Genomic DNA, 23,965 nt, shown 5'->3' with positions numbered 1-23,965 from the left:
CCTTAGGTGAGGTAGGATATTGATTGATTAAAGTGAAGTTTAAACAAAAAAGAAAAATCTGATGCAATAGAATCAAAGTAAGCCATGCAGTTTTGAAGCAGAAATTGTAAAACATTTTGATAGTAGAGAATTCTGTAAATCTGGGGACACTAATGTGTGTGTCCTCTTGTGGAATTGTAAATATTTTAACATACGAATGATTTTTCAAAGAAAAGTCTGTAAGTCAGCTGATCTATGAAAGGAAAAGAGGCTCCTGCTGTAGTATGTCCTGATGATAATGAAACTCCGTGAAGCACTTAAGTTATGCTTTCTTAAGTTATTGCAAAGAATGTTATGGGAATTAAGAGACTTGGAGGACTCAAGGGATTTGACATACTTGTGGTGATGCCCTTGTTTGAAAGGACATGGTGAGCATTCAAAACATACGTCTAGGGATTTCAAAATTCTCCCCTTCAAACTCAAATTTTGTGCATCCGTTAATGTCTTCGGTTTTGTACATTTTAAATATTAGCTTTAACATCCTTAAATCTTATCATTGTTGCAAAAGCAAATTTATTGTCAACCAATTGTACATTATTATACTGAGACCCCAAATATACCTCAGGATAATATGGAAGTGAAGAGCGAGGAGAAGCTTATTCATTTAGTTTGTCTTCCTACATCTCCCACTTTTCTCACTTCCCTCCCTGAAATAAATAAGGCTGCCCTTATTTTAAGGTAACTGGAGGATCTTCTGCATTAGATCTCCCCTCTCCTTCTTCTTTTGGAGTGTGTGTTTCAATAGAACCAAGATCAGTCTTCTGCTTTCTTCGCCCCCACATACCACTGACTTTCTTGACTGCTTGCTGTGCTCTAAGTTGAACCAACAGCATTGATTGGATTTTATCAGAAATCCTAGTGGAAGTTGCTCTTTCTTATGCAACTTCCAGGCTTCAGAAGATGCATGAGAATAATTTTGAAAAATAATAATTTAAAAAAAAAAATCCATTTTATGATCATGCAGAATAGCTTGAGACCAGTAGGATGTCTGAGTTTCAGTATTAAAAGTCTTCTGATCGAGTTTACTTTTTAAAAATAAAATATATGTTAAAAAAATCCCAAGCCAAGAATATAAAAACAAATTCTTAGTGTTACGCAATACCCGACAGGATTGAGGAAGTGAGTATCCTAAAAGTGTCAATAGTGTAACTTCTGGCAGAAGTATACGTAAAATACTTCCTACAAACTTCTTTAATTACTCAAAGAGGATAAGTTTTTCTGGCATTTGATTTGCTTTTAGAGATGATCAGCTTCAGCAAATGTGTTTGGATCTGCCACAGTATCTGTCCATTTTTTTTTTTTAAGCTATTAAATACCACTCAAAAATTGCTGTCTTCCCACAAAAACTAATTCAATTTTTTAGGTCAACCAGAAGTTGATTTAGACTTTTTCTGTAACATGTTTTCTAGAAATGGTAAGTACTGGAGCGAGAATAAAATATGCTTAGAAAGACAAACTTCAGATGGTTAAATGTAATTAATAAACACTTTACAATGAAAAAAATGGTATAAAAATGTAGACATTACTACTTGTTCTGGTTATATAACCTTTACAAAGACAGGTGAAGCAGTACTCTAAACATTGATTTGTTTTTCTAGCTTTGTGTCATTCCTTGTGAAACTGCAAATCACATTAATACAGCCTTTGTATGTAATAAATTTAATGTGATAGTCTTTTATCTTGTTAAAATGACTGTTGTTAATCTCAAATTAAAAATAAAGAAATTCTTACGAATGTCTCATTCAGATTTTTTTCCATTTCTCCTTTCTTCACTGTGTAACTTTAAGCATCAGTAGTTTTAATGAGTGCAAGCTCTTGAGAAGTACACACTGAAAAATGTTCGTCAGTTAAATTGTCTTGCAGTGCTTTCAAAGCACTAGCAAATAGTTGCAGCCTTGTCTATTAATGGAACGGTTTCAGAACATCTGAAACCCTGTTCAGCCACAGATTGATGATAGAAATTTTTGATTATCCTATTAATATACCTCTAAATTAAATCTATAAGTGGGTCTTATATAAGAGCTATGCTTGCATATTTTCTGAATAAACTAGTACTATAGACCTGAGACATTATCTTTCTACCTTTTGGTCATATATTTTCTTTCATATTTAATTAGTATTTTGCTACTGACTCCCCCATTTCTTTAACATGGCACTGTATTTTGAAAACTGCTTTAGATTCAAGTTGTTTAGCAATTACCCAGCTCCAAATGAGACCACAGGGTTGCAATTTTAATTTTCCTCTGTTTTGGCTCAGCTCATAGAACTCTGAAAGTGGAGCACTTCAAAACAACCAAATAATCTTCTGCAGTGTTTTTGTGGATGACTATTCAGTTTCATGGATTTGATGAGAATTTTGTTAAGATTTCCATTTTTTTAGAAACTGTTTCTTTTTAGAATTATACTTGGAAGTGGCTATGCACAATACCGGGGGGGAGGACTGTTTCAAATTGAAAGTCTTGGTGTTATTGCAAGTTTTTTCCATAAAAATATGTATTTGAGTAAAATAGAATAAACCATCAGGTGTCATAACGTATGTCCTGAGCAATATTAAGAGATTAAAAATTCGTAAGCAGTGTTCATTCAAGATAAACGTAACTCACTTGAAAATGATTGATAAAAGGCATACTTTGAAAATAACCTTTTTTGTGTGTATATATATACACATATACACACACATATATGCACGTGTATATAGGTACATATTTTTACTGTGACTCCATTGATTTTAATCACGTTTAGACCAGAGATGATTCTGCATTTAAGATCGAAAGCGGAGAGAAAGGGGACCTACAATGCTCATTGGCTTGCAATACTGATTTTCTAAATCCTAATGGTTTATATCTTAAGCAGAGCTGCTGTAATAGGTATATAGTGCACACATCTATGAATACTACAATACTGCTTAATTTTATATCCTTTTTCCTAGGACTGTTTGTTCAAATGGCTTAACGAGGAAAAGGATTTGTTTTGATGATGATGGATTGGGAAACATTTAATAATTTTATATGTGTTCTGGTAAAAAGGCATGTGTGCTAGGACTGGGGATGGGGATATTTTCACAATGATCTAAAAAAAAAAAGAAAACCCCAAACCCTGCATGTGTGTTTGGGCTCTTTTATAGAATTCGCACAAATACAACATTAAGATTGCTTACAGATTCTGAGCTAATGATTTATTCAGGGTTACACTTTGCTAGCTAGTGCTACTTTGGTGGTTAAATGTAGCTACTTTCTTACTTTACCACAGCAATGTGCTTGCTTTTTTTTTACCCCATATTTGTATTTATTCTTTTTCTCTTGTTTTGCAGCTCTTTGCAAAAAACAAACCCCCAAAAGGTCTTTATGTCTATGGAGATGTTGGTAAGTTTCAGTTGCATCAGTTCCAATGGAATTTTCTCTAAATGCGTGCTTAGTCAAATTTTGAAGTGTCTGAAAGCTTTACGTTTATGTAGCATTATTGCTTTAATGAATTTTCCGGGATTAGTTTTCCACACTATGATGTTATTTAATACATTTACACTCTGAATTCTGGAAGGTGTTGGATTGCACTACATTACCATGTACAGTTTTTTTTCAATGTTACCCACTCACTAATATTTAAGAATGCAGTTTAGGAATTTGGGAAGTAAGTGAGGGGGCCGTGGATAGAATTTATATATTCTAATTGCAACAATGCAGCATGAAAACATACTCACTTTTCAAAAGGAAATACTAAGGATGTTTTCTGGATGCATATGGAGCCATTTGTGCAACCTTTGGGCCATCTCTGTATGGATCAAAATTTTAAAACAGAAAAATAAAAATGCAGTTGTTCCAAGTTTTTGAACAGAAAATATAGCTGTTTTTCACAAACAGTCTGGTCTTGTACTTATTCTGTGGAAGAGTATAGTTTCATTAGCTCAAAGCTAATGAACAATCGTTATTGTAATCAGTACATACTGTTCTTAAATTAACTACCTGTTGGGTGGTCTTTTTTTTGTTTTTTATTTGAAGGCACAGGAAAGACAATGGTGATGGACATCTTCTATTCTCACTTAGAAGTAGAAAGGAAAAAGAGAGTCCATTTTCATGGCTTCATGCTAGATGTACACCAGAGTAAGTGCAGACCCAGGTGTTTACAAAAATTTTATGAAATACGGTATCTATGAAAAAAGTCTGTCTCATTCTCATATTCATAGTAATCAGCATAACTTTATTTAAGTATTTAAGCAAAAAAAGCAAAAAATAGGAGAGAAGTTAAAGGATTTTAGCATTGTCTGTCATACCAGAGTAGATACTAATTGCGTATTATTTCTCAAGTATCTCTTCTCAAAGATTCCGTGTACCTGATTGTATAGAAAACTTGGGTGTATGTTTAGGATTAAATCCTTAACTAAATGTTCTCCAGTTACCAATCAGCTTACATGCAATCTGAAGAAGGCAATTGCTAAAACTGAAACAGTAAATGTTAAATTCAGTCTGCATTTTGAATAAGCAATAACTAAATCAGTTATAAACACCAAGGAGAATGAGAACTGTTCTCGTTGGCAAACTTAGTAATGCTGTCAGTAATTTAGAGGAAAAGATAATAGAAGAAAGTTCATCCTAAGCTTCAGAAAATTTTCTGACAGGGTGAAAAAGGCACTTTGTTTTGATGGAGATACTGTTTTAGATATTTCGAAATTTGCTTCTGTTTCTAAATTCTGTGACCTTAAAATACTGTGAAATTGTTAAATAATGCTGTAATTTACAACTGTTGTGACAGCTGCGTTTTTCTTGGGAAGCTTTCATCAGTGTAAACAACTTCTGCCACTTCTCATGCCCTCTTTTCTGTCATAGTTGGGTCACTGTTGAGATTTTCTGTTTCCATTTCTTGTTACTTGTGCTTAATCTTAACAAAGGTAGCTTCTTACTGCAGGATATTTGCTTTCCGAATGTTTGTTTATAGTCAGATGAAATATGGTCCATGAGACAGTAAAGTATGGATGTAATAATCTTACTTTGTGCCAGTATCATCATCTTCACATTTTAAAATATAATTGTGTTGCTATGAGTTCTTTTAACTAAATGCATTCTAAGTATACCTTCAGAGCATGCGATGCAGAGAGCTGTGCCATTGATTTGTAAACACCGTAAGGGTTTTTCATACTCAAGAGAGAAGATTAAGACAGAAAATGCCCAATTACAAAGTGAAACTGAAACTAAAATCATTAATTGGAGCAAGATAAAACTGTAATTTGTATCAATTTTTAAAACATAAAGTATAGATGCATAGCATTAAAGGGTTCTCTGATGTTTGTTTTACTATTTCTAAATAAGAAGATACGAATCGCAGAATCTGTGAGTTTTTAATAGTTGCATGGATGTGGTTGAAAACTGTTTTGCGCTCTTGAAATTGGACTAAATTTGAAGCTTTCTTATTTTTACTGGACTGGGTTACTTTTTATTTGGTAGCTAAATAATTTTGTTCTCCCTATCTTAGAAAAAGAAATAAGAAATATTTGTTCTTTTCTGTTTTATCAACTGAGGAATACATCGCCTTAAGCAGAGCTTGCCAAAAAGAAAGCCAGGATTTATGGCCAAATCATATGACCCAATTGCACCAGTAGCAGAGGAAATAAGCGAAGAGGCTGCTCTCTTATGTTTTGATGAATTTCAGGTAAGAAATCAGAGATTACTCCTTGGCTTCAAGGGAAACTTCATAAAATTACTTTTAATCTTAAAATACAACAATTGTTACTGCTAATATAGTATTTGAATTACTGGCCGGTAGTGAACTGTAGAAGTTGAAGAGTAGAAGTCATTTCACAGTTTTGAAAATGGTAGGGGTTTGTTTTTTTTTTTCCCCAGGAGATAAGATGCAAGTTAGCGGTGTAAGTCCCCTCATGGTGCTTTCATTTACCAGTCTAGTTACTGGTCATACAAGGGGATATTAGAGTTTGGTGAGAGACTCAGGAGTACTTTAGGGCAGGGACCATCATCCTATACTGAGTCTGTACAGTGCCCAGGAGAGTAGTCGCCTGATACTTGCTTGGCATGCCTGGTCTTTGCTGTAGTTCATATAATGCAACAAAATCCTCTCAGTGTGATTAACGATGTGGAAATAACATGTCAAATTCAACCTAAACTCTTTGCTAGAGTTGTTGGAGCCTTTGGCATGTCAGTGCCAGATTATATCGATGCAACTAACTTTTTAAGAAACTGTTACTGAATTAAATGTGAAAATTAAAGATAAACTCATAAAATGATCTTTGCCCAAGCTAACTTGGTTGATTCACTTGTTTTACACAGCTTGTGAATTTTGTTTTAAGAGCATGTCTCAAATTTAAGTGTAGAATTGCTTTATAAAAATTTTTAGGAGAGAGGCTAGAAGTATTTGGCAGCTCTAATCAGCTGAGATTTCTAAATCAGAGAGAAAATGCAGAGCAAGATAAGAACAGACCTATGTTAGTTCTCAAGTCACCAATAGTAAAATAATCATCTATTACGTGTAAATTGTCTGCATTATGCTCTTAAATTAATACGTTAGTGAAATGGATAGAGCAATTTATATCTCCTAGCTACTATTTTACAAGCCTTTGCACCCGCGAAAATAACCAGTTTACGATCAGCTCCCGTGAAGGGGATTTTTGTAGCTGTAAAATAGTAGGTGTTTTTGTTTTAAGTTACTCTTGCATTTTGCAGCAAGGGGGTAGTCCTTTGATCTGTGGTTTCAGAATGTGTGGAGTCATTGCAATCTCATTTGAAGATGTTTAATAAAAAGTTATATTTGAGATATATTCTGCAGTATTTCAGTATGTTAAAAGAACTCTATCCTGATCTGCTGCTAGAGATTGTTAGTTTATACCAATGACCAAGGATAAATTATAAATTATCAAATTATGCAAATGATAAGTACATGAACAAGTATGAGAAAGGCATGGTATTTATTTTGTTTAGTGTTTTGTCCTGTGTTAAACTTTGGTTTCTATTTAGTATGCTAATGAGTATAAGACAATAGAACATTTTAAAATTCTGTCTTTGAGGCACAAGATAAGAAAACAGTATTCTTTTAAAATCTTGCTTCCTGTGAAAATTTTGTAGAAGTGGTGGATTAATTATATGTTGGAAATTTTTCAATTATGAGCATCAAACATATTTTGGTAGAATACTTTCCCTAAAATGCGTTAACTTTCTCAGAACTGTTTCAAATCATTATGCAAAAGTTTATTGCCTCCATCTTAACTAAAAACCTTCAGATTGTGGTTTGGTTTTGTTTGCCTTTGCCTTTGACTGTTTGCAGTAAAATTTATAGCAACCAAGTTTAAGAGTAGAGATAAATTCTAACTGTAATTCTCATGGTTTTCTCTAAAAAATAAAAGAATCATCATAGTCTTGAACACTTTCTAAATACTTAAAGGCATACATGCAGTTGGACATATATGGAGTTCTGTTTGCCTATTCCAGTCAATGTATGCGATACCTGTTGATACCAGTCCAAGTAGGAGGCAGGTAGATGTCTAATGAACATGCCCTTCTTTCCTCTTATAAAAGATTTCTTAGTCTTTTCAAGTTTTTCATTCACAGACGAGATCATTATCTATGTCTCCTGTTTGTTTTAATGTCAGTCTTCTCCTGTCATCAAAAAAACCCCCAGTGCTGTACAAGTTTTAAAATGTCATTAACATCTAGTGGTTTGTTATGCGTTTTTTTCCTATTGCTTTTCAACACCCTTTTTCATATTTTCTGTTTGAGTGTGCTTGCACATGTGAAAAACATGTGACCTTATTAGTGGATTTCAAATGCTGCTGTTTGATTGTTTAAATTGTGCTTTATCTAGTGAACATGAATACTGGGCTTCCAAAAGTTGCAGTATAAAATCTAAATACAGAGAGAGTTGTATTTGCACTATGAAGAAATGGGAAGGTTGGGGGGGGCACGGAGGAGTGTTAACTGTCAAGACATCAAATGCTCGAATGGTAGAAGGAGGCATCTTTGCTGTACCATGTATTAGTGTAAATACCTGTTTTTCTGTATAAATGCCCAATCCTTTCATATCCTGGATTAACTGTGTTTCCAGACTTTCTGTCATGTTTCCACATTTTAAGGGGAGACACTGATATTTTTTTGTTTCCAAATTGATAGCCTGCTCCCCCTGCTGACTTGCTTGAGGTACATCAGTCACTTCAGTTGTAAAAATCACCTGTGTTTTTGTCGGTGGGTCATGGGAAAGTAATACAAGAATTATACTTTAAAGTGTGTATCTAAGACTTTGCATTCTTATGTGAATTTTAAACATCTACTTGTTCTAGGTATACTAGTGTTCTAAATTTCACAGATTTCTGAATAGCTGGGTTTCTGGACTGATTTTCTGTAGCATGGAACGTTACGCAGGCTTTGCCTACTGAAGAGGAGTCCCAGCTTTCTGAAATTTTGCAGAAGGCACTGATTTTGGGATAAGAAACCTTCTGCTTACATAGTCATAAAGTAGTGATGAGCACTGATGTCACTGTGGTGACACAATTAACATTGATAATAAGGAGCCATCTCTAATTCAGGATGTTTGCAGTTCATTTCCCCAGTGGAGCTAATGGCTAGATTTCACTGCAATCTGATTCACTCATGTTTAAAGAATTGCTAGATTAAAATGAAATTGGAAAGAGCTGGAGACTCAGAACATATACTGCTCTGACTTGCAGGCAAATCTACTGTCTGTTTTGACGGATGGAAAGTCAAGCTGGGTCTATACTACTTTGGCAAAATACTTGTGTGTGGAGGAAATATCAGAAAACTGTTGAGATTTACTTGAAACACTTCAGGTTGCTTTCAAATACCTGCTGGAAAAAAAGGAGAATAAGCTGAATTTATTTATCTTAAGATCAGACACACGGACGAGTGATACTGTAACAGGGATAGCAAAAAGTAACATTAATGCTCATATTTCAGAGGAAGCCAAATGCAGAACTTCAAAAGATAAAAGCATTGCTGAGGTTGCACATTCCTCTGACAGTGGGCTAAATCAAAACAGAAGTACTCTGAAGTGAATCTTGTTGCAAAGCCTAGAGAACTGTCGAACAAGTGGAGAGTTGACTAATTGATGTAGAAAAATATTTCAGTACTTTTAAAAGTAGTTTTGTGTGTTCCAAAATAGTCATATTAAGAAAATAATAATTACTATGTCTTAAATGTTTCTTTTGCAAATGCTGTGTGATAGCCAGGACCTTAGTGATGACACTAAGCTTCTGCGTTTGTCCATTCTAAGCAGGCGTTTCATCAGCATTTGCCTGAGCCACAGGCTCTCGGGTTATTAAAGCTTCGCTACTTCTTGCTGATGTTTGTCATACGGTTTACTGTAAATATTAAAACCTTTTTTTTTAAATCAGAAAGTCTTAAGCCATTCTAAAAATGTGTCCTCATGTTGAAGAAAAACCCTAGAATTAAGCTATTTGTAATTATAATTTTGATGTTTCAGGACACAGAGGTTGGCCAATAAAAAGAGACTAGTTATTGTTTAGTGATCAAATAACTATACACAGGTAATTAGAAGCTCTAATTTTGGTGTGTGACTATAACCTATGTTAGTTAGTATTGATAATGAAAACAGAATCCCTACTTCTTGGTAAGCTGAATGATCATACAGTGTTAGTCTTTATATACGATCAGTACCACTTGGACTTAAAGCAAACTACAATTTAGGGAGTTTTTACTAACCTGCATGCTATTAAAAGCCTCTAATAAAAATTAAGCTCTTATTTTTGTGCTAATACTAATTGCTGATAATACATGCTTATGTTTGTCATTCATTACATGGAACTGTACCAATCAGTGGCTGACTGAGTCTCAGGCACTTACACATGTAAATTAACTATTAGTCTAGTGTTTTTTCACTTTTTTCTTTTTTCCTCTTTTTTTTTTTAATGTGAGTCATAATGGAAAGCAGCACTAGGTCATAAAAATCTTTTCTCTTAAATGCTAATGAAATTTCTCCATTCTCTCCATTAGCAGGCTCTCCTTATTGGTAATTTGTAGCCTTTGCTTTTGTTCTCTGTTGCAGTGAATGCTGGATACAGTAAAAAACATGAGAAATGACAATGCTTTAGTTACTATCTTCTACCTGCTTTACCTTGTAGAAATTTTCTGTCTTTCCCAGGCTGTATTGGATAAAAAGAGCTCATATTTGCATCCCGGTTCTCAAAATGGCTCTTGCTTTTTGACAGAACTTTTGAGAGTTTTTTTTTTTTTTTTGTAATGGAGTTGAAAAGAGCATAATTCCGCATCAAATAACAGTTCTCATTACTAAGAGAATGTTATTAATTGTTTTATTTTATGTGAACATTGATATTCTTTCCCTCCCTGTTTTCTAAAGGTAGCATGCCTTATAGTATTTTTAAACAAAAAAGTTTGTAACAAAATGATTTATGTAATACATTTTTAAAACTTTGCTATTAGGTTTGCTTTGTGATACACGAAATTCAGTTACCCTTAAAATGCACATATGTACTGATACCTTGTGTGTCTTGTTATTTAGGAAAAGGGGAAGTTCCTAAATTTTAGTATTCAGAAGAAATAAATTATTGATAGGTGGGTGCATAAGCAGATATATTAGACATATAGTACAATAGTGAATTACTACATACTTTTTGGAATATTGGATCTAAGTGATCAGAGATGTGCAAATCTGAGGGGTGTGTTACTGATTGTGTAAAAGTTTGTTTTTGAAAAAGGAAAAAAAAAATCCATATTAATGCATTCCATAGAACTAATTAGAAGAAATCTTTGGAAGAAGGAAACTGATGTTTGCCTATGGTTCCTTATGAACGTTATTGCTTCCAAACTAGTGGTCAGAAATGTAACCTAAGTCTTTTACTGTCTGTAGTGTAGAATTAATTTTTTTTTTCTGCCCAGAAAGGTCATTTAGAAATGGGGGAATGATGCGGGGTAGGGTGATGGTAGAGTAGGGAAAAAAATTATACTGATTGAAGTCTTTCTATAGATGTATTACTCTCACAACATACACATCTAAACTGGTGAAAGCATAGCAATCTGTCAATCTGTTGTGTAATGAGTGCATATAACTCTCAGCATGCCACCACTTTTTTATTTCCTCAGAAATGGGGTCTGTTTTGGTAAGTCAAAATGCAACAAGTGTCTATATAATAATCAAAGGGAATGCAGGAGAAACAAGTGTAATGATAATAATGATGGTTTACTTATTAAGATTGCTGATCTCAGCTGGTGAACTCCTGTAAAATACAAGTTGTTCTTGTAACAATGGGCTTTTTTCAGGAAAATCTATTACATTATTTTTCATTTGTACAGAGTGTTTTCTGTTTCCTTTTATTTCTTGGTATTGTAAAGCAAGTTCGTTAAGCTAAACTTAGATATTTAAAGAAATTTTACTTTTTTTCCCCAGTATCACTTGTCCCACTCATTTTTATTTTTCATTCGTGTTTTGTGCCTGAAGGTTAGAAGAGGCTGACTGTGCTGGAAGTGACTGCGTGCCTTTTGATTATTCATGGACAGTAATAGAAGGCACTTAAAAAGAACAATGAAATTGCTTATTTTTGTGATGGGCCATCTGTTGAATTGTTTTTTGCAACAATCACACAATAGTATCTATGTCATATCATTCTATTTTCAACAGCAGCTGATTATGTATAGTTGGCTACTTGTCTTTATTTCTGAAGTCCAATGACCATTTATATTCACCTCTGCAAACCTTTGCCTCAAAGGTAATAGAAATGTAAAACAGCCGGTGTGTATTTCCTTTCTGTTTTCTGTTTTTTTCATGTTGTTTCTAATTAATTAGGCCTCTTAAATGTTTAGGTCTGTTTTCTCTGTCTCCCACCTGTAGTGTTATAATAGAAGTTAACATGGAATCATTTAGCAATTGGTAAAGAAATGGTGGAGTTCCACAATAAAGAGTGGGCAAGTTTTGAAAGACCGTGGTACATTCACTGCTTATTAATTATCCCTTTTATTTTTTCTCACCAAGCAATAATTAGAATCTTTCTCCATGGCTTTCACTAACAAGCATTTTTCCTAGCTACAAACCCACTTGCGGATCTATTGCGGCAGAAGCTGAAAGCAAGATAAAACAAATGTGTTGTCTTGTGCAGGTCACTGACATTGCTGATGCCATGATTCTGAAGCAGCTTTTTGAAAATCTGTTCCAAAATGGGGTTGTCGTTGTGGCAACATCTAACAGGCCACCAGAAGGTAAAAACAAACATGCTACTAGTATTATCCAAATACGATGAATCTCAGTATCTTACAAAACAATCGTATTAAAATCATACAGTATTTAATAGTAATAAACTTTCTAGTCTTCAAGAATTTGAGATATTCCAATTTGTCCCCTGTTTTTTCGTGTTCTTAAGGAAGAAAGGTTTTTCACTAAGTCTTACTCCTCCCTTCTCTCAAACTCAAGGTGTTCCTTCCCTCACGTCCCCCCAAATCCTTCTGTGTTTTCTGATCTTCTCTACTCTATCCAAACCAGTGGGAGGGTATCTGGGGACAGGAGAGTTGAGGAGGGGTGAAATATTGCCTCTGTTTTGGATGTATTCCAGGATAGGAAAAGATCATATTCTGCAGAAGAGGGGAAATGAGAGTGCATTCCTTCCTGGTTTCTAACTCAGAAGCTTGCAGACTTGATCCACTAGCTCAAAGGAGAACTCCTTATCAAGATGCCATTCTCACAGCCTGGTTTGAGGTCACTCATTGGGAATTACTTAGGTGGAGAGTTGTTTCCATTTCTAACAATATTTTTAGAGAGAGAGTGACTAGCTAGGTAGATCCTTCTACAAAGTCCCCAAATCTGTATGGGTTTTAACCAAGCAGTAATTGTAATTTTTTTGTAGAGGAGAAAAATGTTTGTTATAGTGTAGCATTAGCAGTTAGCATAATGCATGCTTTCTATGCAACTTTTATGACATTTCAGATTGATTAATTTCAAATGTTTGCAAAAAATACTGAAGAGTTACAGTATTAACTGTAACTACCAGTTAATTTTTCTACCCAAGTTAATTGAGTAAAAGAGAATCACTAAAGATTTACAATGCACTTTATCTTAAAAAAACAAAAAAAAAAAGAAGAAAACACTCAAATGTTTTTACTAGAGGGGGAAATAACTTCCTGTTGGTTTATTTTCCTTGTTTGAGCAAACAAGATGAAATCATAACTACTGTAGTTGGATTAGCTACAGATAAACTGGACGCTAGTGCCTTACTCAATTGGGAACCATCCTTGTGTTTTTTGAAGCACTACTCTTTAAAGTTCAGGAGAGATTTTTATTGTAACTTGAGGGTTGTATCCCACATCTTGAATTGAGATGTCAACTTGTGACCATTATCGTTGTATGGGGTTTTTTAATATGTATTAAGTCACTATGTTAACCTGAAAGACATCCACTTGTGCAAGCTACCCAACAGAGAATGTCAAGAATGGCGTCTGCAGAACTGAGCTATGTTGCAGTCCAGACATTGGTCAATGCCTGTCTCTTATTCCCTTCTCACTACTCCTGCGTGCTCACGGTATGTGTCTGAAATCCTCCCACAGGAAAGAGAGTTGGGTTAGCGTAGTATGCTGCATCAAGGTTTAAGACGGAATTGAGAGATTCGTTTCTTGTGGATACAAAGGGGAAAAGTGGCTTTTTCATTAGAGAGCAGATGTACCCACCTGCTGACCATTAGTGATATGCTTAACCATGTTAAACTTCTACCCCAGGGGAATATGAAGGGAAATACTCAGCTGCAGTGTTTGAGGAATCCTGGCTTCATTTGTCCACCAAAATTACTGTTTATTTTTCTCATCCTCACAAAACAGAGACATAATACAAAACTCACAGCCTTATTAACTAGGGGAACTAACAGAAGTATCTGTCTTATAGAACTGTTACATGTTCACTAATTTTTGCAAGTAAATATGCAATTTGTTGCTGTTTTAACAAGTGTATAGCTATTGTGATTTGCAGAGTTATGAATGAGAATGATACATGGCTTCATACAACTTTGTTAGTAATTTGAGTGTGGAATCACCTTCACTGATAATTTTCCTAAATGTTTCTGTGTACGTATCCAATTTGGTGAAAACCATTTTGTAAGTATCCTGTTGGTTTCTCATGCATACTCTATCTTCTGTCCACCATGAGGTGTTGGCAGAGCATAAAAGCTTTAGCCTAGTTGTAGCCTTCAGGCATTATGGGGAATATATATATATATAAAATATATAACCCGGCATGGTCTTTGCCAGGAATTTTGGTGACATGTCTGCCAGGTGTCTATATTCTCTTATTCCTCCTGCCAGTCATAGGTGCTGTACTGCCTTTTTATAAGGCTTCCTAATATTACTGAAAAAGAGCAGCCCATTGTACAGTTTAAGTGATAACATCTTCAATGAACAAGTCGTTCTGTTATGAACATGTTGGGCACTTGGATAGTTTCCAGCGAAGAACACTCTGCTTTATAAAATATAGAGATAAATAAGATATAAAATGCTGCTTTGCAGTTTGTTTTTATAATTTGTCTTCTCTTTGAGTGCAGATTTGCATTTTGTTACATAACATTCTAATTTTTTTTTAAAATTCAGTTGTATTTTTAGCATCTTTGGATAAGTTTATTAATTTAATTTTCTTTTTTTTTTTCTTTAGGGGTTACCCTTTTTTTTTTGCTTTGGAAAAGGGAGTGTACCTGGTAGAATTGCTAGAAGATAAAGTGTACCACAGTACACTGAATAAGAATACTAACTTTGTAAACTCAAATAGTGTATTTTAGTTTACGTTGGGTTCTTCCCCTCTGCCAAATACTTGGGACTTAGCAGATGCATAGTTTCGGCCTTGTAATCATACCAATGTATACCCAGCATTAAAAATCCTTTTTTATATCCTTACTTTAAAACAGATGCTGGTCTTATTTCTTCTGCTAAAATCAGTTATATGTTGTTAGAGATTTAAGTCATCTTTCATTCCCTGCCTTTTTCAGACTTTCTCAGGATTTTCCTTTCTTCCTTAAGAACGTATTGAATTTGCATACAGCAAAAGAAGAGAAATCAATTTCAGCTCTCCTTTTCTGCCTTTTGTTCCTCCTCTCTCTAGCAACACCGAGTTTTATTTGCCAGACTAAAAGACAAGCTGACATTGTTATTAAGACTAAGTAGCAAAACGGTACTGATTTCCTTTCTTTCAGATCTCTATAAAAATGGTCTTCAGAGAGCTAATTTTGTACCATTCATCGCTGTGCTGAAGGTAAGGAGAGTCACTTTTTAAATGCTTTTCAGTTTTGCCTGCTGTATTAATAAATTAGAGATTTGTACAGGATTGCTTTGATACTAGTTTCCAGATAAGATGTATATGCTTTAACTGTTTGGGGCAAAAATAATTGAAGGTAAGGCAAAAAGGAACTCTTTCTCTCTAGAATTAACATGTCTTGAAAGCTGGACATTTTTAGTATGACAAAAAGGTACTGTTTTGCCTAAGGTAGCAGAATTCATTTGTTTGGATAAGACTTTCTTACTGGTGTGTATATGCTATGTAACATAGTATTCCTTTAACAGTTATACTGTGTTGTACTTGTGGACATCTTACGTTTATTATGCTACAAAAACTTGGTGTTCCTTTGGTGTAAGGAAAGTAGTGTTCAGTATGTACCCCTCAATTACCTTGTTTCTGGGTCTTTCACGTGTGTAAGTGGTTTTCTGAATGGGTATTTGTGAGGCTTCATGTAATGTTCAACAAGCAGCAGTTCTGAAGCAAGCTTCCTATAGTCTGCATGTTGTGGTGTGGCAGGCCGTAAACTATAATTGCTTCATTTAGATTAGAAAATGGAGCATCCTTTCTCAATGTGAAGAACACAATCAGTGCTTATTTTGCTATTAAAAAGAACATATGCTGAACTCACCTTTTTAAGTTCTGGGCAAGTTGCAGGTATTTTTAATTCATGAGCTATTTACGTTACAAAGGTGTGGATAGAACTAAATTGATACTCTGGCTGTGGTGGTTTGAGAAATGCAGATTTAGGCCTCCCCAGTGTGTGTATAATCTGTATCATGGCATTGGTGTTAATGGATGGAGTAGCTTGTGCCTCAGCTGTTTATAATTCCATGTGTGACTTTAGGAAATGTAAAGATGGTATCGTCCAGGGTTTTGCGTGGAAATATAAAGGAAAAATATTACATTGGATGCTTGCAAAGGTTTGATTTACTGTCTTCTCTACCTTTACCTCACTCCAAGCCATGTGTGTCTGTGGTAGTGTCAGTCTCATCTAACCTGTTCCCTGGCGGTGGCTTTGACAACTCGGACTAACTCCTGTCTTAGTTTTCTCTTGGCTCAGAGCCTCCTGCAGGGCTTTTGTTTGGAGTTTAGTGGGGGTGAATGGGTGGGTTGGTTTTGTTTGTTTCAGAAATTAACTGTTATGATCATAAATCTTAAAATAAGGCTTTAGCACTAAAAGTACTTCAAGTTCAACACAGGATCTTCGAATTCCTTTAAATGTTCTTGGGAAGATGGGATGAATGGAAAGTAGTGACAGTACATTTCTGTGAAGGGATGCTTCACTTGAAATAGATTTCAGGCTGCTTCCATTCCTCATAAATGAAACGCATAGTTCCTAGATACCCTGGTAACTGTTAGACAAAAATCTCTCCCTGTCTTCAAATGATCAAAAGAAATGGCTTCTTTCCTGGATCTAGAATTACCCATGTTCATCCTTGATTTTGTTGGTTTTATTGTCTTCAGACTATATAATTCCAGTATCTGTATTTGAGTTCATATTTCTTACAAAGACAACTACAAACCAATTTCTGTGGAATAAGCAAAGAGGTGAAACAGCGCTCTAGGGAAGATATAGTTATCTTGCAAAGTTTGTCTGTATTGCCTTTCTAGGTGGTAGATTACTGGGGACAAGTGATTGCTGAATGCCTGCAGTGGGAGGTGCAATTGGTAAGTTCTACTTTTTAGGGTCACATAAAAGCTCCAGGTCCTACAGCTGGTGGCCACATAAAAGCTCCAGGTCTGTGTAGTTGGGCAGGCCAGTAAGACCATTGGCAGCTCTTCCCGCCCTGCGTGTGTCCCCTGCCCAATTCTGAACCTATCCTAGTATTCTGATCTTTTGAAACCTTAAATAGTTTGAGATCTAATTTTTCAGCGATTCTTTAATCCTCTAACTTAAAGTGGTAGTTTTCCTAAACAGGGAAAAACTTTCAATTGATCAGTTTGTTGTTGTGGATAAAATTCTTTGGGAGACAATATTATTTATGGAAGGGCTTAGTTTCTGCAACAGATAAGAGTGCTTCTTCAGTCCATGAAATTTTATAAAGATACAGCCTTACAGGGATAAGTATTAGGAAGGAAAATCTTTTAATTCTATAATTGCAATTAGATTCAGTGCCTTCTGATTGAGCTTTTAATCTTGCAGCATCTCTTACCGAGCATTTTAAAGTGCATGGAACTCCTAAGTGATTTTTTTTTTTTTTTTTTTTTTTACAAAGGCAGTTCTTGAAAAGAAAAACATTCATTGCTCACAGTTACTTTGTTCAAATGCTTAGAGCAGAAATACTCCAAAAATTGTTAATCTAAATGAATAAGAAATATAAAAATTCTCTAAACATTTTAAAACTGGTTTACAAATAAAGCTATGTATCTTTAACAACTTGATGTAAGATCTGAAGTGAGGGTCTTAAAAAAAAATAAAGAGAAAGCATGCTTTACTGGTTTGGCAGTACATTTAGCAACATTTTAATTCTTGCAGACATTTAATGAAGACATTTACATCAACCCTTAACGGTTCTGGAATCCTAATTCTAATTCAGTGACTAGTTCAATGCTTAATTCTTCAGACAAACAAGAAGGAAAGCTCCTCAAATAGTTTGTTGTGTATAATCTATAACTTAAATGAGCAGTTCTTGAGTTTCCAAAGGTTTCTTGGAACCATAGCATGAAGTTTTAAAAGTCAAGCCAAGTCAAAATACCAAATATGTAACTTCTGCATTTTGTCAGGTTTTCTTCATGCAGTAGACCTGCACTGCACTAAATTCTAACTGATAGTCAGGAGGTTTTAGGGCCTTTCATAGCCTGAGTATACCTTTAAAAGGTACAGTTTTAAAATAAAATGTTTGGCTTTGGCTACCTGTGTTTTGCTTTAACTAAAGAGAAAGAATCAACCAGAAACCCGTTGTCAGTAGGACATGAAATTACTGTAAGCTTTCTATAGTGAACTTTTTTTTTTCCTTCCGCTATTAGGGACCAAATAATTATTTATTTTAAAACTATTTGGTTAAAATGACTCTTAACAGTAAGCATTGTACACTCCTCTCAAATAGAAAGCAATGTATTTTTATACGCTGTATTGTTCATTGTCTGTCTTGAAATTGGTTAATGATTATTTATTGACATTGTTGCCTACTCTGGTTTTAATTAAAATATACCCTTTCTTACAAAGCAAGAAATGGAGGGATTTAAAAGTATTTTCACTTTTCAATAGCTTAGTTTGAATATGCAAAAAATACTTGTTTAAAACATTTAGAGCTGTCAATAAGGAAATTGTGGGAGTTAGTTTTGTACAAAGGCATTTGGTAGATATAAAATGTCTTTGATGGTGCACTCAGCTTTTGTCCAACCACCTGTGTGAGAAATGCAGGGATTTGTTGATTGGCGGACCTGCCTCTTCCCCCCCCCCAAAAAAGTCATCTCCTTGATGAAATTGATTTGTCAGTTTGTTCCAGTCTAATGGTGTGATAGCCCAGCAGCTTTCAGTATGTTGAATAGTTAAAACCTGCTTTTGAGGTCAGTGTCAGCCACTCTGACCCCTGTGAACTGTCACCTGAGTCAGAATTGCAGGGATTAGGCCTTTGATATTGTGATGGCTTCGCCTATCAATTGACTTTTTCATTACTGAAGATGTTGGGCCTTTTGTTTCCCTTCTTAGTATGTAACCAAGCAAACTCCTAAGTAGAAGGAGCATTTGTTCTTGTTCTCTCTCTCTGCAAGTAATAGAAGTACTCATCTTTTGTGAAGCGTACCTAATTAAACATAGAAAAAATAAAAAATAGAAAATATAGCATGACTGCAAGTATTCTTGTGCTGAACATCAGTATAATTTCTGGGTAATTTTAGTTTGACAAATTTGTAAGGCTGTCAACTAACAAAATGTTGTATATAGAAAGCAAGGTGTCAGAAGAAGTTACCAGCCCTTTCTGCATTCAGCCTTCTAAGTCTCTGTGTGTGTTAAATTTAAACACAAGGATTATTTGAATTCTGTAGTTCAGAGCACTTAACTGTTACGATATTTTATAATGTACCTATTGCTTTAGTGTGTTCTCTAGATATTAAGCTGTTCAGTTTGTTTACCTTCTATGTCTGTCTTACACACACACGCTTGCTCCTAGACAGCTTATTTAGATGCAGATCAAAACTTTATCTTAGGATAAAATAGTTGATACTGTAGCTCAGTGTCGGACTCCCTGCCTTCTCACTTCCTTTAATTGTTAGGATTTCCCAAGTTCTTGCTTGGTTTGTTTACTCCTTGATTAAAATGAGTAAATCAAAGCATATCATAGATATGGAATAGTTGATTCCTGCTGTATCAGGGTAAATTAGTCTAATTACACGTGGCAGTTTTATTTGCTTGTGATGTAATGTGAAATGAGGTCCTGCCTCCCCTCAAAAAGCCCAAGCCAATTAATAAAGCTTTTAAGCTCTTTGTCACAGGCCACCATGGAGGTCTGCAGAGAAGAACTTTAATCCAATAAACATTTCATTTAGATCATGAAAAGAAAGCATGAGGAGAAGCTCCTACAAGAGAGGGTGTTACCAGCGATTCTAGCCATGAAGAGATGTGAGGAATTTGTCAAATTAACCAAGAGGCCTTCATATTTAACACATAAATGTGTCAAAACTAATAATAGAATAATTTAATTTGAGTTGAACCTTATATTGTTAAAATTCTAAGAAGCCACAACTGTTTTCTTCAAAGACTTTACTGTTGAGTTGGATGGACAGGGCAAGGGGAGGTTGTGAGAAACCCAGATAGCAAATAACACTGGCCGAAGCTGGTGGAAAGAAAAAAAAAAAAGGAATAGATAATTAGGTGTAATTAGCGTGTATGAATTGTTGTCTCCCTGCCCTTGGCTTGAATAAATTTCAGAGAAAAAAAACCCTAGTGGTGAAAACGCTTTGATGTAAGAAGAGTCATTGTGGTTTGGCAGCATAAAGGCAGTGTTTTATACTTCTTACATAATGGTTGTGATACAGAAAGAGTGAATGGACCCTGCACCCCCAGCCTGCTTTACAGCAAGGACTTTTGGATTTCCTTGAAACAAAATGCATCAGAAGTTTTCAGTTGTTGGTAATGAGGTAGTGGACCTCATCAGAGCTAAGCGTAAGCCATCTTTAGCCTTTGTTTAGATCTTAATCGCATTTTTTTTTTATTCTGGGAAATCCAGTTTCGTAAATCAATACTACTTTTTTTTTCTTTTTTTTTTTTTTTCCTGCTTGCCAGCAGTTCTGGCAGGAGCAAAGGCTAATACTGGGAAAAGAAATACAAATCAAATGTTAAAAAGAAAAACAACAGCAAAAAAGAAATCTAGACAAATAACTTCATCCAGGGTATAATTCCAATGAAGTACGTGTATTAGGGGTGAATTTGACCCTTAGCTTACGAAACATCATGTTATAAATTCAGAGTGAACTCGGGGCATCTGGTTTTCACAGAACACCACAGCTTGTTTATTACAAGATTGAAAGTTATTATTGGTTCTTTAGCAAAACTGAATGTTATACAGTGGTTTGTGGGTTGGTTGTGGGGTGGTAGTGGGTTTTTTTTGTATTTATACTTATTCTGCAAGGAAGATTTTTTTCCTAAGTGATGTGAAATGGGGAGAGCTGTTCAGTGTAATTCTTATTGCATGGAAGTTTACTCTGCCATTCTTCGGCTCCCTGACTGGAAGAAGGAGAGGCTACTTGTCTCCTACCCAGCACAGCCGCATCTGTACCTCCTGAATTCTTTCACTTTTGTGTGAATATCTGAAATACTATTCACAGAACAGTACATTTTAAGAGTCTCTGTCTTTATTCATGCACCATTATTTTACAAGTTAATTGTCTATTTTTCCTCTTCTTAGGGGGTAGCTGATTTGTAGCTAGACATTAAAATAAGTTATTGAAAAGTTGTACAATAGATCGTATGTTCCTTGTGGTAGCAAGAATAGTGGGGTTTCTTAGTTGTTAAAGTTTTGAAGGCTGTAATGTAAACTTGTGCCACTTCCATTGAATGAATTTTACCTCTAAATTTATCTCTGCTAAACTCTTTGGTTTAAATGTTCTTGTCACAAGTGTGAGAAAAAGATTCATTTAAAAAATTATATTTGGCAGTATTTCACTTCCCAGATCTTTGTGCTCTAGGTCCATTTAAAAATAATTCACAAATAAAATGTTTGTCATCCAAAATTAACCCGAGCATGATTAGTTTCATCGATGTTGTACAGGATTCTTGCGTGACATTTTGAAAGTTTTCCTCAAAATTTGTTTGTGTGGGTTTTTTGCATTTTTTTTTTTTGTTTTGTTACAGTGTTTACAATTGGGACAAGCATGAAGTGTCTAAGGCTATTGTAGCAATTTCCCATATTTCATTAATGCAGAAGAATATAAGGGAAAAGAGTGTAAAAAAAAAAAAAAAAAAATTAGTTAACCCCTTAAAGCATTGCACTATTTTGTAGAACAAATAGCCTTTTGTACTTGAAGTTGATTTGATCTGTGAAAGGCAACACCTGAATATCATGCAAGACTAAGTAATTATGCCTGATTGTAAGGGTTTTTTTTCAGGTATAGGTCACAGGAAATTCAGTTAGGGTAGAGTATGTACAAAGCTAAGAAATATGCAGATTTTCTGTTGTAAGATTATGTAAAAATTATTTACAGTTAATACTTGCATAAAGGTTAGAAAGGTTGATGAAGTGATATTTAGTTTTGCTTTACTATTCACTGCGTGTCAGAATGTAATTATGACTGATTCATGAAACTGTCTTAGCAATGAACCATCTTTATTAAAATGCTGATCAAGACAAGAGCTGACAGTAATAAAGAATAGAACATTTTAGTCTTGTTGCTTTTGAATGATTGCTAATTACCCCAGAGGTCATGTATAGTGCTTATGAGGATTCATTGACATTTTCTTTAAAGTCTACTGTTTCAACAACATCTGAACAGAGAGACAAAAACTGTATGCACACCCAGCAACGCTTGGACCAAGTTTTTATCCACCACCAAATACCTAATGATTCCCTTTCTCCTTCTCCCTCCCCCTGAATACATCTTGTTCCCATGGATCTGTGTAGCAGAAAGTTAGGAGTGTTAAAAACTTGATGTACTTTTTTTTTTTTTTTTTTTTTTTTTTTTAAGCAAGGCCAATTTTAAGCATGAATAAAAGGAGCAGCCCTTTGAAGGTCCTGCACCTGTACCACGCTCACTCGTGATGAATGATCTGGTTGATCTCCTTTTAGAGCTGCACCAGAGAGGAAACACTGCAGTTAACTTCGTGCGCTTCTCTCAGCAGGCTGTGGACAGACCTGCCCAGCTTGTGAGTCCCCAGTTGGACCAGTTTCATATTCTGAAACGTGCTGGTGATTGTCGCCTGCTGATGACTTTGAGAGTACACCAAAGTTAAAACCTGTGGATATGCTTTGTAGGTCAGAAATATTTTTTTTCATGAGACACTGCATTTTTGCTTGAGAGGATTCTTGTTCTGCCACAGTTATGAATCATTTGGGAAAATGCCAATTGCAATGGTGTCCTTTGGATGGAGAAACCTTTTCTTGAAATTGCTTAAGACAGAATTTTAAGAAAGAAGAAATAATATTCTAGTTGATGATATAACACTACATGGAGTCAAATAATGAAAAATAAAATTGGTTCAGTCTAGTGAGCTCTGTTTACCTGAGGAACTCTTCCTCTGTTGCTGGCTGAGGGCTCTCATCACGTGTCTACATGTTGTATGATGCGAGAGAATTTTTCTCTCTTAGGCTGGATGTAAATGTATGAGAAGAATGATTGCCAATGAACAATGTCATTATTTTCTGATTTCCTGGGGGGAAGGAATATTATTGATCCTGTGTATTGTTAATGGAGACCAAATCAGCAGGACAAGTGTGGGGTATTTTTTAGTAGGGTGGGGTTTTTTTAGGATATAAGCTAATACAGAGAGTTAGATGCTGAGGATGCATTTGAAAAGGGAAGATGATACCTACATGGAAATTATGATTCCTTTTGCTCAGAAAGAGTGGTTAGAAGTTGTACTTCTCAGTTAGGCATGGCTTGGTTATTAATAGTAGGCGTTCTAATGTGCTTGTTAAGAACTACACCAGAGGCCAAGAGTATTAATGGTGCAGCTTTACATGCCTGGCGATACGACTATACTTTTCTTTGCTCGTATGGAAAGTGTATTTGATACTGCACATGCAGTGCTACCGCTGCATTTGCAGGTGTCTGGTTTTACCCGAGTGTGAAAGGCTGAGGAAACTCAGCAGGTGTGGGAATTAAGGTAATGATCATCCCAAGGTGAAGCACTCGCCCATCTCTGTTCCTCTACACCTTCTCTGGAGGTTCTCAGATAGGGTTTGTCTGATCCTGTGGGCTGACAGGATGATTCGTATGAATTTGTATGTTGTTTATTTTGTTTTCTTTTTTTAATGCCATTAAAATTTAGAGCAGAGAATGACAATTGGGTTGACTTATGGTGGTCTTCAGTAAGGTTAAGAAATATCTACTGACCTGCATTATCAAGGGTCATGAGCTGATCACAATATTTGAGCTCACAGGTGATATTTAGTACAGTGTTTAATGTGGACCACGAGGCCATCTATTAGCATTTCAGGGTTTTTTGTGACACATGGGAAACACACGTCTTCAGAACTTGCAGGTTATCCAGTTAACTTTGACTGCCTTTTGAAATTTTCTGAAACCTTTGTTCCTCTACTTAATG

At 35.2% G+C, this 23,965-nt stretch overlaps 1 protein-coding gene across 2 annotated transcripts in view; it reads left to right on the top strand.

Moving 5' to 3' along the window:
- AFG1L (AFG1 like ATPase) overlaps window positions 1–23,965 on the top strand; it is a 71,076-nt gene that overhangs the window by 13,758 nt on the left and 33,353 nt on the right. For both annotated transcript variants that reach the window (XM_050895022.1, XM_050895023.1), the window contains exons 3-7: window positions 3,350–3,401; window positions 4,035–4,136; window positions 5,549–5,679; window positions 12,119–12,218; window positions 15,182–15,240. In XM_050895022.1, coding sequence (XP_050750979.1) covers window positions 3,350–3,401; window positions 4,035–4,136; window positions 5,549–5,679; window positions 12,119–12,218; window positions 15,182–15,240 — 444 coding nt within the window. The remainder of the gene's footprint in view (window positions 1–3,349; window positions 3,402–4,034; window positions 4,137–5,548; window positions 5,680–12,118; window positions 12,219–15,181; window positions 15,241–23,965) is intronic.

The sequence above is a fragment of the Gymnogyps californianus genome, chromosome 3 (genome assembly GCF_018139145.2).
Source record: "Gymnogyps californianus isolate 813 chromosome 3, ASM1813914v2, whole genome shotgun sequence".
Classification (NCBI taxonomy): domain Eukaryota; kingdom Metazoa; phylum Chordata; class Aves; order Accipitriformes; family Cathartidae; genus Gymnogyps; species Gymnogyps californianus.
The sequence above is the reverse complement of the archived record's forward strand: the minus strand, read 5'-3'. Positions and strand labels throughout refer to the sequence as shown.